The 25635-nt window shown below is 43.5% G+C and overlaps 1 protein-coding gene across 2 annotated transcripts in view; it reads left to right on the top strand.

The window, feature by feature from the left end:
- USHBP1 (USH1 protein network component harmonin binding protein 1) overlaps nt 1–25635 on the top strand; it is an 82479-nt gene that overhangs the window by 6890 nt on the left and 49954 nt on the right. Inside the window, exons 3-5 of one of the 2 annotated variants that reach the window (XM_089667505.1) lie at nt 13081–13259; nt 15076–15252; nt 20526–20660. In XM_089667505.1, coding sequence (XP_089523631.1) covers nt 13081–13259; nt 15076–15252; nt 20526–20660 — 491 coding nt within the window. The remainder of the gene's footprint in view (nt 1–13080; nt 13260–15075; nt 15253–20525; nt 20661–25635) is intronic. The other variant, XM_089667512.1, reaches the window with a different exon arrangement.

The raw sequence follows: 25635 nt of genomic DNA, 5'->3' as shown, positions 1-25635 counted from the left end.
CATTGTCCTGCGTTGAGTACATTTTCTGCTGGAGTGCAAAACAGCAGTTGAACACAACAGTTTAACTAAAGCAGGATAACTCAAGCAGCAGGAAGATACAACAAGAACTCATGCTGCATGGACTGCAAGCAAAACTCCCTGGGAAACATCTCCTACAAGTCTGATTCCCACTCCATGTACCTTTTAATACGCCCCTCTACTCCTTTTTTTCATATTGCTTTCCTCTGTTCTCAAAATTTATTTTCTTTACCCCTCTGCTCCCCCCCAAAGCTTACATATCACCCTCACTTCTACCATCTCCCTACTACTGCTCTCACCACCTCCTGCTAATACTTTACTCACCTGCTGACCCAAACACCAGGACAGGAAGGCATGTGCACTCATATACATCCCGCTCCCATCTTACTTTCCTCACCTTCCTAACCTCTGTGAATATCTCCCCAAACCCTGGTCCTCCAGTATCTCACCCCCACACCAGGCACCCTCCTTCCTCCAGGAATAGCCGCAATTCACTCAATTTAATCTCAATCCCTATGCTCCTAAAAACCACCCTCCCTTTTTCATGTGTGCTCTGGAATGCCCACTCTGTCTGTAATAAGCTCATCTCTGTCCATGACCTTTTTTGTCTCCCACTCCCTTAACCTACTAGCAATTACAGAAACCTGGCTTCAAGCATCAGATTCTGCTTCTCCCACAGTACTTTCCTATGGAGGCCTCCTCTGGACCCACTCACCCAGACCCAGTGGTCAGAAAGGAGGTGGAGTTGGTTTGCTTCTATCCTCACTGAGCACCTTTCAAGTCCACCCTATCCCTCCCACTCTATCCTTCTCTTCTTTCGAGACTCACTGCATTCGGCTGTTTTCTCCCATTTCTCTGAGGATTACAGTGATCTATCGGCCTCCTGGACCGGTGTCGTGCTTTGTGGATGACTTCTCTGCTTTGCTCCCCTACTTTCTCTCCTCTGAAATACCCACTATCATTCTTGGAGAATTTAACATCCCCATTAATGTGAACAACCCAGCTACATCCCAGCTCTTTAACCTAACCTCATCTTTTTCCTTAACACTCTGATGGGAATGCATTAAACCTTGTTTTCATCTTTGCACTCCCTACAACCTCACAAACACCCCCTTTCCTTTCTCTCACAATCTCATCACCTTCACAGTGTCCTCGTCTTCAAACACTTTTCCCTCCAAGCAGAGAACAATTACCTGCAGAAATCTTCACAACTTTAACCCTTCTCTTTTCCACACTGCAACTGACCACCTCTATGACAGAATCTCTCCCCTGTCCTGCTCTGACCAGGCCACTGCTGTCTACAACAGTTCACTCTCATCCACACTAGACTCACTTGCTCCTCTAACTACACAAAGTATCAGGGCCCGACCATTACAACCTTGGCAGACTGACAACACCAGAAATCTTAAGCGACATAGTTGTGCACTGGAGCAATTGTGGCGTAAAATCAAGCATTCATCCTACGTATATAAATCTGCTTTCTTAACATACAATTCCTCACTCCATGCTGCCAAACAAGCCTACTTTGTCATTCTTATTAATTCCTTGTCCTCGTCATCTCTTCTCTACTTTTAACTCTCTACTTTCTCCAACTCCACCTCCACCCAGTAACTCACTCACTGCTTACGAGATTGCAAATCATTTCTCAAACAAGATTGATGCAATTTGTCGGGTCATCTCTGCTACACAGACATCTATCCCACTTAGCATACCTTGTACTGAACCTCCCTCAACACTTGCCTCTTTTGACCTTGCTACTACTGAAGAGGTCACTAAAGTTTTCTCAGACGCCTGCCTCACCACCTGCCCCCTGGATCCTGTCCCCTCTCAACTTCTATGGTCACCCTCTTCTTCTGTCTTATGCTTCCTCTCTCACATCTTCAATCTCTCCCTCTCCAATGGTGCCTTCCCCTCCCCTCTAAAGCATGCACAGATCACTCCCATACTTAAAAAGCCCTCGCTGGACCCCACCAACCTGAACAATATAAGACCCATCTCCCTGCTCCCATTTACCTCTAAACTCTTAGAATGCTTAGTCTACAATCGCCTGAGCTCCTGCCTCACTGACAACAAGCTTCTTGACCCTTTAGAGTCTGGCTTTTGCTCACTACACTCCACTGAAACTGCCCTACTAAAACTTACTAGTGATTTACTAACTGCTAAAACTAATGGCCACTACTCCATAGTTTTACTACTTGACCACTCTGCGGCTTTTGATACTGTTGACCATCCCCTCATCAAAAAAAAACCTCCACTCTCTTTACCTCCAAGACTGTGCTCTCTCCTGGTTCTCCTCCTACCTATCACAGCACTCCTTCAGCGTTACCTATAACTCTGTCTCCTCCTCTCCACTTCCTCTTTCTGTAGGGGTCCCTCAAGGTTCTGTCCTTGGATCCCTTCTCTTCTCCATCTACACCTCCTCCCTGGATCACTTGATAAACTCCCATGGCTTTAAGTACCATCTTTATGCTGATGACACACAAATCTAACTTTCTACTCCTCACCTCGCCCCTTCAGTCTCCTCTCACATTACTAACTAAGTGACATATCGGTATGGATGTCACTCCACTTCCTCAAACTAAATTATTCCAAATTATTCCAAAACAGGGCTCCAGCCCATGCCCCCTCCCCTGATGTCTCCATCAAGATCAATAATACAACCATCAGTCCCTCCCCTCATGCCAGGGTACTAGGTGTAATCCTAGACTGACATCTGTCCTTTCAGCCCCAAATCCAATCACTGTCCAAATCTTGTAGACTTCACCTCTGCAACATCTCCATGATACACCCGTTCTTAACCTCTGAAACCACTAAGCAACTTCTTCACTCCCTTGTTATCTCTCGCCTTGACTATTGTAACTCCCTCCTCATTGAGGGAGGCCATCCCCTCTTCAGTCTATCATGAATGCTGCTGCCAGACTCATCCACCTTACTAACCATTCCATATCTGCCTTCCTTCTCTGTCAATTCCTCCACTGGCTTCCCGTTGCCCAACGAATAAAATTCAATACATTAACAATAACATATAAGGGAGCGTGGCCACGTAGGGCATGTGAGCGGCTGTGCTTCATTGAGTTCCCGCTATTCATCCTGTCACCGATGTACCAATGAGATTTCTGAAATTTCAGTTACTCCTGCACAGCGGTCCTTGTCTCGGGCACCTCTGCATTCGCAGGGTGAGCCTTACCCTAACATGATGACCCAGAAAAACAGGGAAGAATAGGCTGGCGTGGATTTCCAACATGGCGCTGTCACTCCACAACCATAACGTGCGGCCAGAGGAGGAGGTGATAAGATGAAGGAGGCCGCTAGAAGGTCTGGTAAGACAAGCCGCCCTGTGGGGAAGGAGGGCTCCAGGGACTTGGATATTCAGGTGACAACAGCAGATTTTGGGAGAGGAAGAAGACATGAGGGCTGAGCAGGGTGCTGAGAGGGACACTGATAGCACTGAGCAGGAGCAGCCAGCTTTAGTCTATACTCTTAAGGCTGTGCGACACTGTACTGCATCGGTACACTCTGTGAAAGAGCAAGTGGGGGGCTTGAGAGAAGAAGTGAACTTTCTCAGATATGACATTCAGAAAATAAGAGAAAGGACCACAGCTGTGGAGAGTCGCATAAGTGATTTTGAAGATAAATTCCTCCCCATGCTCTCTGATACCCGCTACACGGCACGATTGGCTAAGGGTAATAATGTCAGAATGGATGATCTTGAATATCCTCTGCGACACAAAAATGTGCGTATTTTAGGCCTTCCTGAACATACTGAGGGCAGTAATCCCACACAATTCGTTAAAGCCTAGCTACTTGAGATTTTTGGCAAAGAAGCATTTTCTCCTCTATTTGCAGTAGAAAGGGCACATCATACCCCTACTCGTCCATTGCCTGCTGGACAACCACCCAGGCCTATTCTGGCATGTCTCCTCAATTAGAAGGATCATGAATTGATACGACTAGGAAGGGAACGTGCTGCCGTCTAATTCAATGGGGCCAAAATTTCCTTTTACCCTGACTTCTCAGCAGAGGTACAACGCAAGAGAGCTAAATTTCTTGAGATTAAAGGCTGCCTCCAGAATCTCCAACTGACACATGCAATGCTGTATCCTGCCCGCCTGAAAATAATTGGCAATGATCAATAACACTTCTTTGAATCTGCTACCGCTGCCTCAGATTGGGTGGACACACATGAACCTCAACTGCGTCATCGCCAACGCAACCCAGATGATTGACTCCTGCTATCATAATCATACTGTTGTTCGGGGATCCCTGATATGCTATGTTCATACCTCACCGGGAATTTAAATTTATGGACTGCCGCACTACTGAGCTCTGTTTATGTTTGCTGTTAACAGTGTGTGCTAATACTACTATTTGAGTTTCAGTTACCAATATCCGATCTAATCTACTCGCACCTGGGGGTCGGTGACCTGACCCACGTGGATATGCGAGCTATTGGTTTACTAATTGTTTTTTGGACTGTTTTGTTAGGCACTGTTGTGCCTCAGTTCTGACTGATTTTCCAAATCTTTTTTCCAGTGGTCACTATCCCATATACCATCTTTCATATAAGAGTTATGCGGTACCCTGCAATGTGGAATGTGATCTTCTTACCTATTGCAGGGGAGCCATGGAGCGTTTACTATGGAACTTCTCCCTTCCAAGAGTCACCCCTTCACTAATATATCTATTTTGCTATGGAGGACATCTCGATGATCTCATGGAACATTAGAGGCCTAAATGACCCTCTGAAGATGATAATGATATCAACAATACTGCGCAAACATCAACCTGCTATCTGTGGCCTACAGGAAACTCATCTCACAGGGGACACTCTGGCTGTGGCATGGTTTTCTTGGGCGGGGTGGGTGTATCATTCCACCCACACTGCCTATTCTCGTGCGGTGTGTGTATTGATACATAAAGCCAAACCTTACTGGGAGCTGGTGTGTGAAACTGATTCAGAGGGTAGATTTATATTCCTGCTCTGTATGATATATATTCTGTTACTTGTGTATTAGAGGTTGTTTATGTGCCCCACCCTTTTCCGCTACTATTTTGAGGTGACTAGTAGAGTTTTTGCTGGACAAGCCCAATGTACCGTTGTTTGTATTGGGCAATTTTAATGGGTACTTGGACCCTATTTTGGATGAGCAACCTCCAGCTGTTGCAGTTTCCTGGGGCAGGGGGACTGCCCTTAGTCAATTTTTGACTGAGGTAGACTGGGTGGATTGCTGGCTGATATGTTATCCTACTACCCGTCAGTTCTCCTGTTTCTCCAAAACCCATGGAATCATTTTCCGTACAGATTTATGTGTTGGCAATTCATTAGCAGTTTCCCTTGTCAAAACTATTACTTATAGCCCTAGAAGTGTATCTGATCATTCACCCTTAGTGGTCCAGCTACATATTAGGCCTGGGTCAACCCTCCCTCGGGCCCTGTGGAAGTTAAATGCCTTCTGGTTGAAACTGATTCCTTCTCATGACAAGGTGACACAACAGATTGATAACTTCTTCCAACATAATAACCTTCACACTGACCCTCTACTTATTCGGGATTCCTTTAAAGCATTCCTCCGAGGAGTATTTATGTCCAAAATTTCCACAATTAAAACTAAAATGAGGATGTTTGAGGCTCAGGTTACCCAACAGGCACAACTAATGGAGTGTACGTATATAGATGACCCTACTGAATCTAATAAGCAGGCGTGGTTGCAGCGCAGGAGGTGCTCTTGCATCTGACCATCTCACAGGCTCAGAAGCGACGTTTCTTTGCCAATCATTCTATAAGGAAGGTGAGCAGATTGGACACTTGTTGACAAAACTGATTCAAACTCAGTGCAACCAATTGGGTCGTTGATTACTTCAATGGGTAAATTAGTGAATACCCCATTTGATATTATAGAAGAACTAGTTCACTATTACACTAATCTCTACTCTTCTAAATCCTCATTTACACCAGAGGCCCTAGATGAATATGTTCGGGATACTCCTTTACCTAAACTCACTCCTACTCATAAATCATATTTAGACTCATCTATTACAATAGATGAGCTTGTTAAGGCGACCAGTCTGTTCCCTAATAACAAGGCTCTGGGAGAGGACAGTATCCTGATGGAGGTTTATAAAATATATGCTGAATCCATGCTACTGCAACTCTTAACGGTGCTTCAGACGGCCTATGACAGATGCTCTTTTCCTGCCTCTATGACCAAAGCTACAGTAGTATTGCTACTTAAGCCAGACAAGGTGGCTACCGACCCTAACTCCTATAGACCTACATCCCTATTACAGTCTGATGTAAAGGTGTTGTACTTTCTTCGTAACTCGCCAGTCATGACTTAGCTGAAAACTTTCTCAATCAAAATACCATTTTTTGCTCATTGCTTGGGGGGGGGGGGGGCATCCGCCTCAGATACGAATGGAACACTTGCAACATCCCAAGGATAGAGGGGGGATAGCTTTGCCCAACCCCTGGTTGTACTACTTAACCAGCCAGCTGCAGCATCTATATAAAGGTATTGCGGAAAGTGGTGCTGACTGTGCTCTGGTTGATGACTCTACTCTACATGTGATGCTGCATTGCACAGCCTATAGCTTCTTATCGGAGTGTCTTGAGGCTCAAGCTTTTTGTAAATCAAATGAATCCTTTCCTACATATCACCTAATGCGTAAAATTTGGATTACGGTTAAGCAGTTGCAGCAGATTACGAGCAGATTACGAGTCATACTGCCTATAGTCCCATATGGAATAATGCGACATTACCTGAACTAGCCAAACAACAATATGTCTCTAAATGGGAGGCTTATGGGATAACTCACTTAAAGCATACATTTAACAGTGCTCAACTTATCTCCTTTGATATATTGAAGTACAGATATAATTTATCATCTACAATGTTATTTTACTACATGCAGTTAAAACATGCAGTAACTGCACAAAGCCCATCAACCTTATGGCACTCCTCTCCTAATCCTATTTTTAATTACTTGCACTCTACTACAACAACCAGGGAGATCATCTCTTACTGCTGTAACATGCTTATGACAGACTATCTTGAAAAATACCCAAATAGGGCTAGTGGGCAATGGGAGCGAGATTTTGGGATTTTTGAGGATGACCAGTGGGATGCTACATTGCAGTTAATCCATCTTAGTTCATTTGCAGTCTCCCATCACATTTCTCAATTGTATATTGTACTTAGAGCTCATTACACTCCAGCAAAATTGTGTACGATGGGGCTACGCCAGGACCCCCTATGTGGCAGATGTAAGTGGGACCTTGAGGACCAGATTCATATGGTATGACGATGCCCAAAACGTCATAGATATTGGGAGGAGTTGGTTACTACTCTTAATTTGGTGTTTCAAACTAATCTAATTCTAGATCCTAAGCAATGTCCCCTGGGTATCTTAGACTTTGTAACGCAGGATACATTCATATAAGAGGCCCTTTCCAAGGCCAAGGTGATTCTTGCGCACTGGAACTCAGATACTCCTCCCACTGTAGCTGACTGGAAGCAAAATATGGGAACCATTCTACAATATGATCGTTTAATTTACCAACATGGTGGATGCTCGAGTAAATTTGAGAAACTCTGCGACGCATGGTTGGCCACTCCAGGTTTAGCCCCTTTTGATCTGATAATGCATAGGCTGCTGTAATTGTTTTCAAATATAATCTTATTGTTACTTTATAATGCCATCCAATTACCCTTCTGAATTGATTGGTGGTAGTAAGGGTGCTCTCTGTTCCCCGTGGGTCCATTGTAGTGGGGATACTCCTATTGTTCTGAATGTGTGGAAATTATGTGATCTTACCGCATAATAACACTGTACATTTGCAGAAACTCTTGGAACTCTGGTAACACTGGAAAGTTTCCTTTCTTACGTTGTTCTTTTTGTTAATGAATGATTATTTGGTACCATTCTTTATATGATCCTTTATTTCGATATTTGTATGACTTAAACATTAATACTGTAAACGTTATTCCTGATTTAGAAAAAAAACAAAACAATAACATATAAAGCCATTTGTAACTCTGCCCCAAATTACATCACCAATTTTGTCTCCAAATATCACCCAAACCGTCCTCTCCGCTCCTCGAATGACCTCCTGCTCTCTAGCTCCCTTGTCTCCTCCTCCCATACTCGTCTACAGGACTTCTCAAGAGCTTCCCCTATCCTCTGGAATTCTCTACCCTAATCTATCCGACTATCGCCTATTCTACGCACTTTTAGACAATCTCTGAAAACTTTTCTCTTCAGGGAAGCCTATCCTGCCTTCAGCTAATAATTGAATTTTCTATTCCTCCTATCAGTTCATCCCCCACAGTTATTACATTTTGTACCACCAGCCCCTCCCTCTTAGATTGTAAGCCCAAGGTGCAGGGCCCTCCTAATCCTCTTGTATTGAACTGTATCGTTGCTGTATTGTCTCCCTTTATATTGTAATGCGCTGAGCAAACTGTTGGCGCTATAGAAATCCTTTATAATAATAATACTTGAGCGTTCCGTCTACCCGTTTTTCACCCGTCTGTTGATGTTTGACAGCAATGCATTCCTATGAAGCAAAAATACTACCCTCCGCTATATGTCTATAAAAATTTCTTTAAACAATTAATCAAAATTAAACAATTAATCAAAATAAACAGCTGTACTCACTGTGTCTTCTCACCAAAATATACAAATGAAATAAAATAAATAAATGTGTTGCGCTGTTAAAAATAATTCAATAAAGTGTATAAATATACTTCCATAGAGTGTACAAATAATTATTAAAATCCGCAATAACTCAATAGTGACAAATATAAATATATAAAAATATGTATAAATAATACAGTCCAACAACCAAGATGGTGTAGAAAAATCATGCTCATCCCATGTATCAAATGACAGCCAAAAGCTGAGACCTCTGAATCAAGGTCGCTTTGTGAGAAAGCCCAATCTCAGATGGATGGATCAGCACTTGAAGCTCTGACGACAGTTAGCCTTTGATAAGATTAATATGGACACCACTCATAACACCGCTGTCGGGCGCTGGCCCAAATTATACATAGTTACATAGTCTGGTTGAAAAAAGACAAAAGTCCATCCAGTTCAACCATTAAAAAAAAATAAATAAAAAGTTATAATCTATACCCACAGTTGATCCAGAGGAAGGTAAAAAAAACCCCAGCAAAACATGATGCAATTTGCTCCTGCAGGAAAATAATTCCTTCCTGATCCCCCGAGAGGCAATCAGATATTCCCTGGATCAACTTTACCTATAATATGTTAGCATCCAGTTATATTATATGTATCTAGGAAAGAATCCAGGTCTTTTTTAAAGCAATCTACTGAGCTGGCCAGAACTCTTGAGGGAGTCTATTCCACATTTTCACAGCTCTCACTGTGAAGAAACATTTCCGTGATTGAAGATTAAATGTATTTTCCTCCAGACGTAAAGCATGCTCCCTTGTCCTCTGTGATGACCTCAGGGAGAATAGCTCTACACCGAGTTCACTATATGAACCACTGATGTATTTATACATGTTGATCATATTCCTCCTTAATCTCCTCTTCTCAAGAGAGAATAAATTCAGTTCCTCTAATCTTTCCTTATAGCTGAGCTCCTCCATGCCTCTTATCAGTTTAGTTGCCCTTCTCTGTACTTTCTCCAGTTCCCCAATGTTCTTTTTGTGAATTGGTGCCCAGAACTGAACTGCATATTCCAGATGAGGTCTTACTAATGATTTGTACAGGGGTGATATGATATCTCTCTCTCTGGAGTCTATACCTCTTTTAACCACAAGCCTACAGGGCACTTATACCCCCTTCCTGCCCAGGCCAATTTCCAGTTTTCAGCGCTGTTGCACTTTGAATGACAATTGCACGGTCATGCAACACTGTACCCATATGAAATTTTTATCATTTTTTTGTGACAGATAGAGCTTTATTTTGGTGGTATTTAATCAACCCTGGGTTTTTAATTTTTTTGTTAAACAACCAAAAAGCACTGAAAATTTTGAATAAAATAGATTTTTCTTAGTTTTTGTTATAACATTTTGTAAATAAGTGATTTTTCTCTTTCACTGATGTGTGCTAATGAGGCTGCACTGATGGAAACTGATAGGTGGCACTGATGGGCACTGATGAGGAAGCACTGGTAGGTGGCACTGATGGGCATTGACAGACATCACTGATGGGCACTGAAAGGCAGCACTGATATATGGCACTGATAGGCGGCACTGACTGGCACTGATAGGTGGCACTGACTGGCACTGTTAGGTGGCACTGACTGGCACTGATAGGTGGCACTGACTGGTAGCACTGATAGGTGGCACTGATTGGCATTGATAGTTGGCACTGACTGGCACTGATGGGTGACACTGAAAGGCAGCTCAGATGGGCACTGATATGTGGCATTGATGTGCACTGGTAGGCACTGATATGTGGCACTGATGGGCACTGGCACATGGCACTGATGAGCACTGACAGCTGGCACTGCTGGGGCTACACTGATGATCATGTGAAGTCGTGCACAGTGTGTCTGCGGAACAAGGGAGACAAAGCCAAGGCCTGGGGGTTGCTGAGGCCCCTGTCCATTTCTGATCGTCCCTGGGAGATGGTCGCAATGGACTTCATTGTGGATTTGCCACCCTTGGAGGGGTTTACTACCATTCTGGTAGTAGTGGATCGGCTATCCAAGATGGTCCACTTTTTACCAATGGTGGGTACTCCATCTGCGCCAGAGACTGCACTAACCTTCATCAAAGAGATTGTCAGTATACATGGTCTGCCCAGTAAAATCGTCTCAGGCCGAGGGGTGCAGTTTACGTCCAGGTTCTGGAGAGCCCTCTGCAAGGCTTTGAAGGTGGAACTCTACTTATCATCCGCCTACCATCCCCAGAGTAACGGGCAAATGGAGCGAACGAACCAGACTTTGGAGCAATATTTACAGCGCTTCTCTGCTTTTTCTCAGGATGACTGGGCATCCCTACTCCCATTGGCAGAATTTGCCTACAACAATTCAGTCCATTCTGCTACAAACCAGTCGCCATTTTGGGCCAATTATTGATTCCACCCTTCCTTCATACCTGACACCATTCCTGGAGCTTCGGTACCCGCAGTACAGGACAGACTCTCCATGCTACAGAACAACTGTAAAGTCCTCTGAGAGTCTATACTGAAATCCCAGGCTGATTATAAGAAACACTATGACAGGAAACGGAGAGGAAACCCTCCTCTAAAGATTGGAGACAAAGTTTGCCTATCAACTGCCAATCTAAAACTCCCTTGCCCGTCACATAAGTTGGGTCCAAGGTACATTGGCCCTTTCTGGATCAAGAGGGAAATCAATCCAGTGGCGTTTGAGCTGTTCCTTCCAGAATCATACAAGATCCACCCAGTTTTCCACATCTCCCTACTCAAGCCAGCTGTTCCTAATCCTTTTCCAGGGAGAGTAGAACCACCTCCTCCGCCGATAACAGTTGGGGAGGAGACGGAATACGAGGTTGAAGGAATTTTGGATTGCAGAAGGCAGGGAAGACAAATCCAGTACCTGGTCAGATGGAAGGGGTACCCGCCTGAAGAAAATTCCTGGGAACCAAAGGGCAGTGTACATGCCCCCAGGCTTCTCCAAGAATTTAATTCCAAGTATCCTGAAAAGATGGCCCAGGTGGGCATCCAGAGGCTGCCCTTTAGGGGGGGCACTGTCAGGGTCCTGTCCGCGCAGAAGTTCTGGAAGATCTGGCATTTTTGCCAGTACCCTGCATGGCCGCAGAAGCACGCATCAGTCTCAGTTTGGTGCCAGACGGCCTTTATAAGGAGACTCATCACTTCCTCAAGTTGCTGGATGATCTCTAGCTCCCTGTGCCTTGTTCCTGTTTCCTGCGATTGTGACCTGTGATTTCCTGATACCGACTCGGCTTGCTCCAGGACCTCTCTACTCTGATTTACCCCTGATCTGACCTCGGCTTAGCTTAGGGATACTCTCTCTCTCGCTCCTCTGTGTATGAGCTCGGCTATCCCATCTGACTACATCTGCTCTGATTCCCACCTGGTACCTGACCTTGGCTTGAACCGACTACCCAGTAAACAGCTAAATTCCAAAAGGGCTTGCATATCACGCACAGGTGCCTCCTGTCTGCAGACCTATCTCCGTGCACCAACTGTGCTTCTGAGTGGACCAACAACCAGCACTCCTACAGGTGGCCTGGGCAACTTTGGGCCTGACTCCCACTGTCCCACTCTCAGGGGAGTCCGGAACTTAGCCGCAAGGGAAGCCCTCTCTCCATTGGCCTCCATCACCAGGTACCTGATAGTAAAGAGGGATATGATCAACATGTATAAATACATACAATAAACTTTCAGTGTAGAGTTATTCACCTTGAGGTCATCACAGAGAACAAGGGGGCACTCTTACGGGATCATGAGGAATTTTTTCCAGCGTAGGAGCAAATTGGATCATGCTTTGTTGGGGTTTTTTGCCTTCCTCTGGATCATCTGTGGGTATAGGAATATAACATTTATTTTTTATAATTGAACTAGATGAACGTTTGCCTTTTTTTCAGCCAGACTAACTATGTAACCTTGCTGACTCATTCCCAGACTTCTAGCAAGCCTCTAACTATACACAAAAAAACTATCTACACTGGAGGGCTTTACAGAATTATGGTAGCCAGGCACGGAAGTCCGTGTACAAACTGATCTTCAGTTTTGCATTACTTCTCAGAGTCATGACAAATCTGTTGTCATACACACAACACCCATTGCCATTTCCTGCCAAATCAGTCAAAACTCAGACTGTCTGTGGCCCTGTTGGCACCCTGCGCCGTGACAAAATTCAAAGGAAAAATCGAATGAGCTGGGTGAAAAATTGTTGACTGAACAGTGATTTCATCCAATCAACATATCTGCACTTTGATATAATGTTTATTTTTATAAAACTAAACATCCAGATTCACTTAAAGCAAAAAAAAAAAAAAAGTTGCTTTTTATAACACATGAAGATAATGTTACCCATCCATTTTTAGACATATCATACACTTCTGTACTAGTGAACCACTCCACCCTTTTCTCTCTCAGGATACCAAAATGATGTCTTCCTGCAGTTACAAGAGGTCATTTCTTCTCTGGAGACATGTGTATTGTCCTGGAGGAATCCATCAAGAGAAAAGTCAATGGATGAAAGAGAAACAACTCCCCTGAATGTACCTTTTAGTACTGGTGACTCTTCCTCTGCAGTCATAGAGGAATTAAATGAGGTATAATACATCCATTCAAATATTTCACACGTTGCTCTAGGCAAGATCAGGCCCTGCATTCAGGTGCTGGCTCGGTCTGTCTCCATCAAGGCAATCACTTGCATCAGCAACAGGAATGCTGCACACTGAAGTGCAAAATATTCCCACTTTATTAAAAAAGCCAGCAGGAACATTCTATTCTGACATGTTTCGTGCTAGGCACTGAGCTTTTTCAAAGAAAGAAAGAATTTGTGAAAGTGTTTTGCCGTGCACAGAACATGTTAGAATAGAATTTGTTTCTGCTGGCTATTTTAAAAAAGAAAGATGATTTTGCATCTCAGTGTGCGGCATTCCTGTTGCTGATACAAGAAAAATGTATACGGTTTTCTGTTTATATTTGATATACCTAAAGGACATCTGTGGATAGATCTCTGCACCTTTGTACCTAGCTTGATTTTTCTCCTGTGGCTATTATGTGGGGGTCTCACTCTTCCTGTTGGATTCTCCACTCATTTTATATACCAAAAAATTGTAGTAGTTGAATGATTCCTTTAGCTGCAGCAGGAGGAGTGAAATGAGTGTATCAAGAACAGAATAAGAATCTCTGGCTAACAAAATCCCACAACTAGGCATCTAATGAGATATCAGAAGACAGGTTCAGCTCAGCAGCATCCACCTATAATAATATTCATTGGTAGGACTGACCAATTAACTGTTTTCTGACTCCTGTTCCATAAATACATCCTGTAAGGCTTCATTTATTTGTATAACAAGATTTTTTTTTTTTTAGGTGGCTGGTATGGTAGCCATACAGAATGCGTGGATGGATGCTGAAATTATTGGGTCCTAGTGGATCCAGAAAAATAACCTAGGTTCCAAAATGATCAAACTTGTAACCATCATCTCTCTCTTGGCAATTTAGGAAGATAAATAGGGAAGCTAAGCTTTTGGGGGGAATATTACCAAGTTCAACCTTTACAGGAAAAGTGGAGATTTACATATAAATGCAGACGTGGTTTTCACTGACGGTAATGTCCGCTTATGCATTTTTTATTAGGTGCTCAATTTAGAATTCCAGACTAAACCTAACTAATCTTAGCAATGCTCCTTCCCACCTCCCAACAGCTATGCTGACTAACCTGCAAAGAAAGGTGTATATACTTACCTATTATCAGCCCGATCTGGTCAGGTGATCCTCTCTGTAGGGGAGAGGGGAGCATGGTTGACAATTGCTGGGAATGCCTGGGCGTAGTGACATCACCCATAGGCTTTAGTTACCCGTTCATTGTTGGTGCTCCCTCTTCTGCCTTGCAGCCACTACTGACTGACACACCAGAGCAGGGTCATGTGACCAGAGCGGGCTGAGAATAGGTAAGTAAATACAGCTTTTTTACACAGGTTAGTCAGCAAAGCTGTTAGAAGGTGGAGGGGACAGTTTAAGACTAGTTATTTTAAGCCTGGAATTCTACTTTTATTTGAATTGCCCATGATTAAGAAAGATTTTAAGTAGTAAAGAATGCAGTAAAAAATATCAAAACATATTAAAAACTGAAAATGGAGTCGATCATTTGGATTGTGATAAAGGTGGTATTTGATGGTAACAGGAATGTGGGAATCCCATGAGCTGTTCTTTGCTGCCAAGTGGGGTGAACACCCCCTCCAGTAAACATTTTTGTGGGCTCACAAAAACAGTTCCAGGGTACTGGACGGTTTCCTGGGAGTTCTAGCCACAGCCAAATGAAAACCAAATGAAAACACAATGAGAATGTATCCATTTAGATATTAGGTGTGGGAGTATAATATGCTCACAAAAGTCACGTGTCTGATGTTAACACAGATAACCTCTGGTACATTTCTGAATGAGGACACCAGCATGCTGAAGTCAGAAATCCAACGTTATAAGGAGGATAATGCTGTCCTAAGAGGCAAACTTGGGCTCACAGACAGGGAACTGGATAGGTCAAGAGCCACACTCACATTGTTCAAGGAAGAAAAGGAGATGCTGCATATAAAGGTATTTACATTACTGTACAGGATGATAGAGCTAAACAGAGCGAATACTGTATAATCCCATAAACACACAATTCCACTTAAAGTTGTTTTAAACCTCAGACATGAACTATGAACAAAGCATATCCCTCTATAGTGTGTACATGTCTCAATCTACTGTACTAAGTGTCAAATCTGTCTGCTGCCTCATTTTTTTGCTATAAGCTTCTGATGAATTTTCCTGATACCAAGAGAAAAATGATGACGAAAGGGCACAGTTTGTGACTGACAACCTCAACTCTGTTTCTGTTCCTGCATGTAGGGAAAAGACAGCTGCAGATAAACTGGCACGTTATGTAGGTATGATTTTTTTCTTCTCTGTGTATCACCCAAGGCCAGCCAGTTCACTGGGTACATGTAAGGGTTTACAACCACTTTAAAGAATCTATCAACTACCAGACAAAATATACTGCTGCAGGATAAGATTTGATTTCACATGTGGCACTCTCTAGTGTGCTACTAGAATAGTGTAGTGTATTGCAGGTAAAATCATTGTGTATGACTCATAGTAACTGTGCGAGCCTATGATTGAGGTTGGGTTATTGCAGGCCAGCTGGATGATTTAACAGGTTGTGGCTCTATCGCCTCCTCCTGACTCTGGAGGGTCATAGAACCTTCCAAAAGTTAGTAAGCAGGAAGAGGTGGAGACCTAATCTGCATGTTTATGGGAGTATGGCTAATGCCAAGTTTGGAGGCCCTGGTAGAGTGGTGGACTGGCCCATAAATATGGGAAAGGCAGACTGACAGAGGAGTTGGGTGGAAGATGGAGTGCTGAGGAAACTGTTAGTGCCTGGGAGGGGGTCCCATAGGTCTGAGGGGGGCTGCTTCCAGGCTGGGCTCAGGCTGGCTCAGGAGGATACATTCAGCAGTGCAGCATGAATGGGATCACGACCTGGAGCAGTGTGAGCAAAGAGGACAGAGTAAATACATCAGCACTCCTTGGGATCCACAAGGGGGAAAGCCTGCCATATGTAGCAGCGCTGGGCTCAATCCTTTATCCATGTCCCGGGAGATCTTCTGAGCAGCCAGGAAGGCTGGCAGTGTCTGCAAGCTGTGGAGCTGGGAGCAGCTCTAAAGGAGGAGAGAAGATATCTCTGCATGTACACTGCTCAAAATAATTAAAGGAACACTTTGAAAACACATCAGATCTCAATGGTGAGAAATATCATTCTGGATATCTATACTGATATGGGTTGGGTAATGTGTTCGGAACGTAAGGATGCCCCATTGTTTGATGGAAATGAAAATGATCAACCTACAGAGGACTGAATTCAAAGACACCCCGAAAATGAATGTGAAAAAATGATTTTGCTGAAATTTCATTGCAGCCACTTAAAATGGCACTCGGTAGTTTGTATGGCCCCCACGTGCTTATATGCCTGGCATACTTCTAATGAGACAACGAATGGTGTCCTGAGGTATTTCCTCCCAGATCTGGACCAGGGCATCACTGAGCTCCTGGACAGTCTGAGGTGCAACCAGGCAGCGTCGAATGGACTGTAACGTGATATTCCAGAGGTATTCTATTGGCTTTAGGTCAGGCGAGTGTGGGGGCCATTCAATGGTATCATTTCCTTCATCCTCCAGGAACTGCCTGCATACTCTTGCCACATGAGGCCGGGCATTGTCGTGCACCAGGAGGAACCCAAGACCCACTGTACCAGCGTAGGCTCTGACAATGCGACCAAGAATTTCAACCCGATACCTAATGTCAGTCAGGGTGCCATTGTCTAGCCTGCAGAGTTCTGTGTGTCCCTCCATGGATATGCCTCGCCAGACCATCACTTACCCACCACCAAAACAGTCATGCTGAACGATGTTATAGGCAGCATAACATTTAATATGCTCTCACATTATATATCATCTTTCCAATCGCATTTAATTCAAACCTCAGATCAGATGTAGTTGCATGGGTGTCCAAGGTGTCTCAAGATGGCGTCCGACCGGAAGTGCGTCACCGCCGACACTTATCGTCACGCTTGTCACGTGACTTCATTAGGGGCTGGTTGGAACAATTTACTTGTTCTGGTGGGAGGTTTTACAGCACGCATTTATGCTGAGTCCCTTTTTTGGACTTTTTATGTTGTCTGTTGATCACTATTAGATCCATTTGGATCATTTGGGGCACTATCATCCTAAGCTTGGTCCCTAATTGGACCTGTTGGTTGGCACTTGTTACACGTGTTATTGTGTGAGGTATTATGAGGTTTATGTATTGTTGATTTGGTCTTTGTTCACTCATTTGCACTATTTCACTTATATTTATGCAAATTCAGTGTGTCAATATGTGAAGGATTTCTATGGTAGTAGCGCCACATTACTTTTTGTATAACATTCTCAATGGCTTCTCCAGACCCTTTCACGTCTATCACATGTGCTCAGGGTGAACCTGCTCTCATCTGTGAGAAGCACAGGGCACCAGTGGTGGACCTGCCAATTCTGGTGTTCAATGGCAAATGCCAATCGAGATATACTGTGCCGGCCAGTGAGCACAGGGCCCACTAGAGAATATCGCACCCTTAGGCCACCCACATGAAGTCTGTTTCTGACTAGTCAGAGACATTCACACCAGTGGCCTGCTGCAGGTCATTTTGTAGGGCTCTGGCAGTGCTCATGCTGTTCCTCCTTGCACAAAGTAGCAAACACTGGTCCTGCTGATGGGTTAAGGACCATCTATGGCCCTCTCCAGCTATCCTACAGTAACTGCCTGTCTCCTGGAATCTCCTCCATGCTCTTGAGACTGTGTTGGGAGACACATCAAACCTTCTGGCAATGGCACATATTGATGTGCCATCCTGAAGGAGTTGGACTGCCTGTGCAACCTCTGTAGGGTCCATGTATTGCCTCATGCTACTAGTAGTGACACTGACCCTAGCCAAATGCAAAACTAGTGAAAAACAGTTAGAAAAAATGAGTAGAGAAAAAATGTCAATGGCCTCCACCTGGTAAACCATTCCTGTTTTGGGGGTCATCTCATTGTTGCCCATCTAGTGCACCTGTTCTTAATTTCATTAACACCAAAGCAGCTGCAACTGATTAACAACCCCCACTGCTACTTAACTGACCAGATCAATATCCCAGAAGTTTAATTGACTCGATGCTATACTCTGATTAAAAAGTGTTCCAATAATTTTTTTAAGCAGTATAGTTACAAGAAGCTAAGCAGATTTTTGAGGGGCTGTTAGTTCCTCACCCATAAAAGGATGTTGCTACTGATCCACAAAGACTAACAGCTTTCAAGGAAAAGAACAGTCCAGGATCTATTTTTGTACATAGGAAGCAAGTTGTCCCCCTTTTGTTGATTCAAGCCAAACTGGGCATCCCATAATCCCTAATTCCCTCTCCAAGGTATTTCCTCTAATACAATAACAAAAGGCAAGGCCATGGACTGGTTACTGTTTCTTGGATGCAAGTCTGTGTGAAAATACCTGTTGCCTGGCTCTGCAGAGCTTTGGGGTACCCACAGTCAGGGGCGGACTGACCATTCAAGCACTAGGGCACTGCCCAAGAGCCAGTGGCCAGAGGGGGGGCCCATGAGAGGGTGGGATGGATGGAGCGGTAAGGATATAAGGAGTAAGTGGGCTCTGGATCTGAGGAGAGAGACCGACAGAGACTGAGAGAGCCCGGGGAGGAGGAGGAGGACACTTCCCGAACACTTCCCGAAATGATCAGTCTAAAAATCGAATATATATACTGTATGTCGCCAACTGAATGAAAATGGACGCTTTGGTAGGACACCCAGGAGGACCCCACTGATGACACAGAAACATAAAAAAGCTAGATTGGAGTTTGCTAAAACTTACCTGAGGAAGCCAAAATCCTTTTGGGAAATGGCTGTGGACAGACGAAACAAAATTACTACTTTTTGGTAAAGCCCATAATTCTACTGTTTTCAGAAAAAGAAATGAGACCTTTAAAGAAAAGAATACAGTCTCCACAGTCAAACATGGTGGCGGTTCACTGATGTTTTGGGGTTACTTTGCTGCTTCAGGCATTGGATGTCTTGGCTGTGTGCATGGCATTATGAAATCTGAAGACTACCAAAGAATTATGGGGTGCAATGAAGGGCCCATTGTTAGAAAGCTGGGTCTCCATCAGAGATCATGGGTCTTACAACAGGACAATAACCCAAAGCACACGTCAAAAAGCACCCAGAAGTGCTTTCAGACAAAGCGCTGGAGAGCACTGAACTGGCCAGCAATGATGGTCCAGATCTCAATTCCATAGAGCACCTGTGGAGAGATCCCAAAACAGCAGTTAGGAAAAGGAACCCTTCCAATCTGAGAGACCTGGAGCAGTAATTCCAGTAGAGGTGTAAGAAACTCATTGATGAATTGAATTGATTTCAGTTAATTTTTCTAAGGAATGTGCTATCAGATATTAATCAAGGGTGCTAATAATTTTGTCCAGTCCATTCTTGTGGGTTTTGCGGAGTTGTGGAATGTGTCAGATTTGGCTATTTGTTTTTCCACTTTTTTGTGTCATACCGATACAAACAAAAGAAATGAACATTAGAATGCCTAAACATTTGTAATTGCAACAATTTTGTGGGTAAAGCGGTGCATTATCTGACAGAAATGTAGGGGTGCCAATATTTTTGGCCATGACTGTATATTGGTGTGGGTGACAAATCAATGTACAAATCAGCAGAAAAGCACAAATACTGCACGTCTTTAGGGAGTTACAATTGTCTGGTGTACAATCCACGTCAGACATGAAGTTTAAGGCAATTAAGAGCACATCTATGTAATGCAATAACGCACTTGTGTTTAATATACAGTACATTGCGTTTTTGCTAATGTGCACTGCAATAAGGCAGCCCATTAATATTGAATGCTATGCCAATGCACCCAAGTGCACAAGAAACTGCACCTGACTCTATTCTGGGAATGCCATGAGCAGTAGTGTATTGCTATGTGTTGCAGTGTGCTGCTTTAATGCTTTGGGATGCCAACCAAAATGAATATTACTGCAAAGTACTAGCACATTTGTGGTGTGGTACCATGAGTTGTGGTAATATACACTTTACTCCAGTGCAAAGGTGTGAACCTGGCTTTAGTCATTAAGTGTGAATGGTCCTCTACTAGTGGTTTGGAGAATGCGCAAATATGAGAAATTTTGTTGTATCCACTTACGGATGGATAAATTGTCTAGTACAGCTACTTTCTCTTTTTATAATTTCATTAATAGACATTCAGTGTACATTCTTATTTTCATTCTCACTTTCTCTATTTACAGTTAAAGAGGTTAGAAGACATTCTTCAGGATGATGAGCTGACCCCTCCGATCCCACCATCTACCAGTCCCTGCTCTGAAGAAGGGTATAATGTGACTTCTGGATCTGAGTCACCCATTCAGTTAAAGCCTTGTCAGGTACACAAATGACAAATACAATAGTGAAAGTTTGAAAAAAGAAATATATATGTATATACACACACACAGGGCTTTTTTTCTTTGTATTGTCTCCCTTTATATTGTAAAGTGGTGAGAAAATTGTTGGCGCAATATAAATCCTGTATAATAATAATAATAATTAATCTCTGCTAAAATTCCCAGTTCGCCTCTCTGCATAAATTCCCCCTCCCCCATACACCACACATACGCTTTCACACTTCTCCCTCTATAATACCCCCCCAGTTTTCCTCTCTGCACAAATCCCCCAGCTCTCCTCTCTACTAACCCCCCCACCCCACTTTCACTTTCACGGTTCTCTTTGTACAAATACCCCCCACTTTACTAGTTCTCCTCTCTGCAAAACTCCCCCAAGCTCTGCTCTCTGCTAACCCCCCCCCCCCCAACACACACACATACACACACATTTTCACAGTTCTCCCTGCACAAATTCCCCTCAACTGTCCTCTACACATATTCCCCCACACTTTCACAGTCCTCTCTGCACATCATATTCCCCCCCCCCCCCCCCACACACACACACACTTTCACAGTTCTCTCTCAACAAATTTCCCCAGCTCTCCTCTCTGCACAATGTAGGCACACAGCAGTGGTAGCCAGGACAGAAGTTGCCTCCCAACCCCACAGGCAGCTGTAGATTGTGGTGCTGGGAGCCGAAGCACTCACCAGGGCTCCCTAGTACAGAGACGCCAGTAGAGGAAGTGATCTGTGCAGAAAACGTCCTCTACTGGCTTCTGTGTTAAATGACAGATTGGAGAGGAGAAGGCTGCCAGAGGTACTGGAACAATGTTCCAGCTGAAAAAATCCTAGTATATATACAGTATATATACACAATATATTGCCAAAAGTATTGGGATACCTGCCTTTGCATGCTCATGAACTTTAATGGCATCCCAGTCTTAGTCCGTAGTGTTCAATATTGAGTTGGCCCACCCTTTGCAGCTATAACAGCTTCAACTCTTCTGGGAAGGATGTCCACAAGGTTTAGAAGTGTGTCTATGGGAATGTTTGACCATTCTTTCAAAAGCACATTTGTGAGGTCAGGCACTGATGTTGGTTGAGAAGACCTGGCTCACAGTCTCCGCTCTAATTCATCCGAAAGGTGTTCTATTGGGTTGAGGTCAGGCCATTCAAATTCCTCCACTACAAATTAGCTCATCCATGTCTTTATGGGCCTTGCTTTGTGCACTGGTGTGTAGTCATATTGGAACAGGAAGGGGCCATCTTCAAAGTCTTCCCAGAAAGTTGGGAGCATGAAATTGTCCAAAATCTCTTGGTATTCTGACACTGTAGGAGTTTCCTTCACTGGAACTAAGGGGCTAAGCCCAACCCCTGAAAAACAACCCCACCCCATAATCCCCCCTTCACCAAACTTTACACTTGGCACAGTGCAGTCAGGAAAGTACCGTTCTCCTGGCAACCACCAAACACAGACACGTCCATCAGATTGCCAGACAGAGAGGCGTGATTCGTCACTCCAGAGAACACGTCTCCACTGCTCTAGAGTCCAGTGGTGGCGTGCTTTACATCAATACATACAATGCTTTGCATTGCACTTGGTGATGTAAGGCTTAGATGAAGTTGCTCAGCCATGGAAACCCATTCCATGAAGCTCTCTATGCACTGTTGTTGTGCTAATCTGAAGGCCAAAGGAAGTTTGGAGGTCTTTAGCTATTGACTGTGCAGACAGTTGGTGATTTCTGCGCACTGTGCACTTCAGCATGCACCCCGCTCTGTCATTTTACGTGGTCTACCACTTCGTTGCTGAGTTGCTGTTGTTTCCAGTTGCTTCTACTTTGTTATAATACCACTAACTGTTGACTGTGGAATATTTAGTAACAAGGAAATTTCATGAATGGACTTAATACACAGGTGGCAACCTATCACGGTTCCACTCTTGAATTCACTGAGCTCCTGAGAGCGACCCATTCTTTCACAAATGTTTGTAGAAGCAGTCTGCATGCCTAGGTGCTTGATTTTATACACCTGTTGGCATGGAGGTGATTGGAACACCTGAATCCAATGATTTGGAGGGCTGGCCCAATACTTTTGGCAATATAGTGTATTTGTACTCTATTTACATGATCATTGATAAAGTTGCAATGCCCTTAAACCAATATCAGGTTTTTTTACCGCAAAGATTTTCTTCTTGGCATCATTCTATGATTACAGTTATATTTTTACTGTTTTAGTGCTGCACTTTCAGTTATTATATATTTGTCATATCACTGTTTATATGATGTGTTGACTGCTTATAGGGATTAGGTGTAGGGTGAAGTTTTTCTTTTTATATGTCTGTTTTGTTATATGTTTTCTGTAATATTTACATGCATCATTTTTGGTTTCTATAGACCAGGGGTAGGCAACTTTAAAGAGGTGGAGATCTACCGGAACAACATAGGAGAAGTCAAAGATTACTGGGCACTGTGTTGCCCAACGTCGCCTCTGCAAACCTGATTTAAACCTCTAATTGTCGTACTACTGTGTCGCAATTGCAAGCATTGCACGGCAATGATAGGTTTAAATCAGGCAGTGAGGAGGCAACATATTGCCTCCTTACACCTATCAAACACACTTGGATCCCTTTTCAGAGGAACAGCAGTGCCTGCTGCACTTTTGAATGAACCCTTAGTTGCATTCCGCAAGGGCACCCTTAGGGCTTGTTCACAGGTACAGTTGGGGGATGGTAAAACCCTTAGGCTGAGTCGCAGATTTACTGCCCCCAATCCCTACCCCCTTTAGCTGCTGAGGCAGCATCCAAAGGTGTACACATACCATAGCAGGAATTAAACCCCCCAGTTGCTTTTGGTGGGTGCTACTGCCTGCCAATCGCAACCTATTGAAGTATATGAAGTATGAAAGCTCCCTACAACTGCATGCTTACATGCTTACTTTTGGCAATATACTGTGTGTGTATATACATGTTTTGCATTGAAAGCAGAAGTGGTGTAACATTCTTTTGCTTCTGCTGTGTGATGAGACACCTAGATAACAGGTGGGAAGCTTCATTTTCATCATTCACTGTGTGCTGCTAGTAATGTCAGAGCTTATTGAGCTTCAAAGAGAGAAAATTGTTGGTGCCCCCTTAGGTGGGGCATCTGTGACAGAAGTTACCAATTTTTTTGCGGTGTAGCAAGGTACAGTATCAAAGGTTATGATGACACATACAGTTTCTGGTCGACAAAAGGACATTGCAAAGGGTTGTGACCCAAAATAAAGAAACAACAGCTGCAAAAGTGACTGCAGAGCTCAATCTCAGTCCCGTGAAAGCTGAGGTTGAGCTCTGCAGTCACTTTACAGCAGTTTTTTTTATTTGATGTTTGGATGAATAAAAGTGAGTAAAAAGCACTAAAACAGTCTGATGAGTGGGCTGAGTACTTGGAAAGCTATCCAGTTGAAGCTAAACAACATAACTGTTGGAGGATACAAATAGCAAAAGTAGAGCTCCTTCTGCTTAGTGCTATTTATTGGGAGGTCCTGAATGCATGGGGTATTATGTACCTTATAACAATTAATGCAACACAACTTGAAACAAACAACTAAATTCCAGTAGGAATTGGAAAACAATAGGTCAGCATATAGTATAAGGCTAGGTTCACACAATTGCGAACTATGTGGCCCACATTTGCTCAGGCATGGCAGCCCATTAAATTGAATGGGCTGTTTTGCCCGAGTTTCCACAGAAAAAGGTACATGCACCTTTTTGAAAATGCGGCTGCATGAAAGCCACATAGTAATTTTGACCATACAGTTTCCCTGCAGTTCTCTCACCCACAAACACAGAATGGATGGCAGCCCCACGAGTCTTGCAAAATCAGTGCGATTTGGCTGTAGGTGTTTGTGGGTGCAGGAACAGGTGTAATTCTCAAACTCTCAACCAGCCTGTATAGTGTGAACTGAGCCTAAAATTGATTGTATCAAGTAATAACTGCAAGCTGAAATTATTTTATATTCTCTATTCTTTTCTGCTGATTAAATAATCATTGGCTTTACCAGAACTGTATTTATCATTATGCCACACTTAGGCCAGTGCCTGGGACAGCAGGTTGAGGAAAGCTGCACCAAGCCCAGTCAGTTGTGATCATTTTTTTCTTATTGTGTTTACCTTTTCTGCCCACCTCTGGACTTGTGGATGCTCTTAGCCAATAGACTAGAAGTAGCCACAGGGGATGTTGAGAACAGACAAAAGACTCACTATTATTCAAGAAACAAGAGGATAAATAAATTGCAGTTTATGGTGTAGAAAATAGATTTTTTTTCAACAATAGCATAGCAGCCTCACCCTGTGCAGAAATGTTCCAGCTCATGAGACAGCAATCTAAGCACCAGTAGACTGACAGTGATTTCACTAAGGCAGGTCATCCAAGCAGTTACTTTCTACACACAATAGCTGCCAACACTTGTTTTAATGGAAACATGCATGGTTCACAGCTTCTGCTGTTGTAATTGTGACCTTTAGGCTCAATGCACACTGTCTTAAAATAGACACTGCTTCTCAAGGCGTTAGCTTCTCTTTTTTTAATGCCTCTAGAAGCAACTAATGTTATCCTATGTGTCCATGCACACTTTCTAGAGGCATTTTTATTTCAGTGCTTAGGAGCAAAAACCCCTTCGAACGTCATTAGGTGGCCTCGCCTCCTTAGTTTATTTAGCGGCAGCTACAAAGTGGAGCTGTCATTCAGTGGGATCCAACGTCGGATATAGACTTCTTTTTTTTTTAATGTGGGTTGGCGGAGTGCTGTTCATCGTGATTGACGATAGATCTACAGCAGGGGACAATTTTATTTTTTTTAATAAAGTACTTGTCAAAAACTGGCTCCTGTCTTTATTTACATTATTTATTTCTTGTATGTGAGTAGGGGTACTATGTAATCCATACTCATTCACATGGTGGGGGTGGGATCTGGCTTCCAGATTCTATTAAACCCCCCACCCA

This window comes from Staurois parvus, unplaced genomic scaffold (assembly GCF_062004578.1).
Source record: "Staurois parvus isolate SC_StPar_1 unplaced genomic scaffold, SC_StPar_1.0 ptg000053l, whole genome shotgun sequence".
In the NCBI taxonomy this organism is placed as follows: domain Eukaryota; kingdom Metazoa; phylum Chordata; class Amphibia; order Anura; family Ranidae; genus Staurois; species Staurois parvus.
Note: the sequence above shows the minus strand (reverse complement) of the source record. Positions and strands in the feature narration are given on the sequence as shown.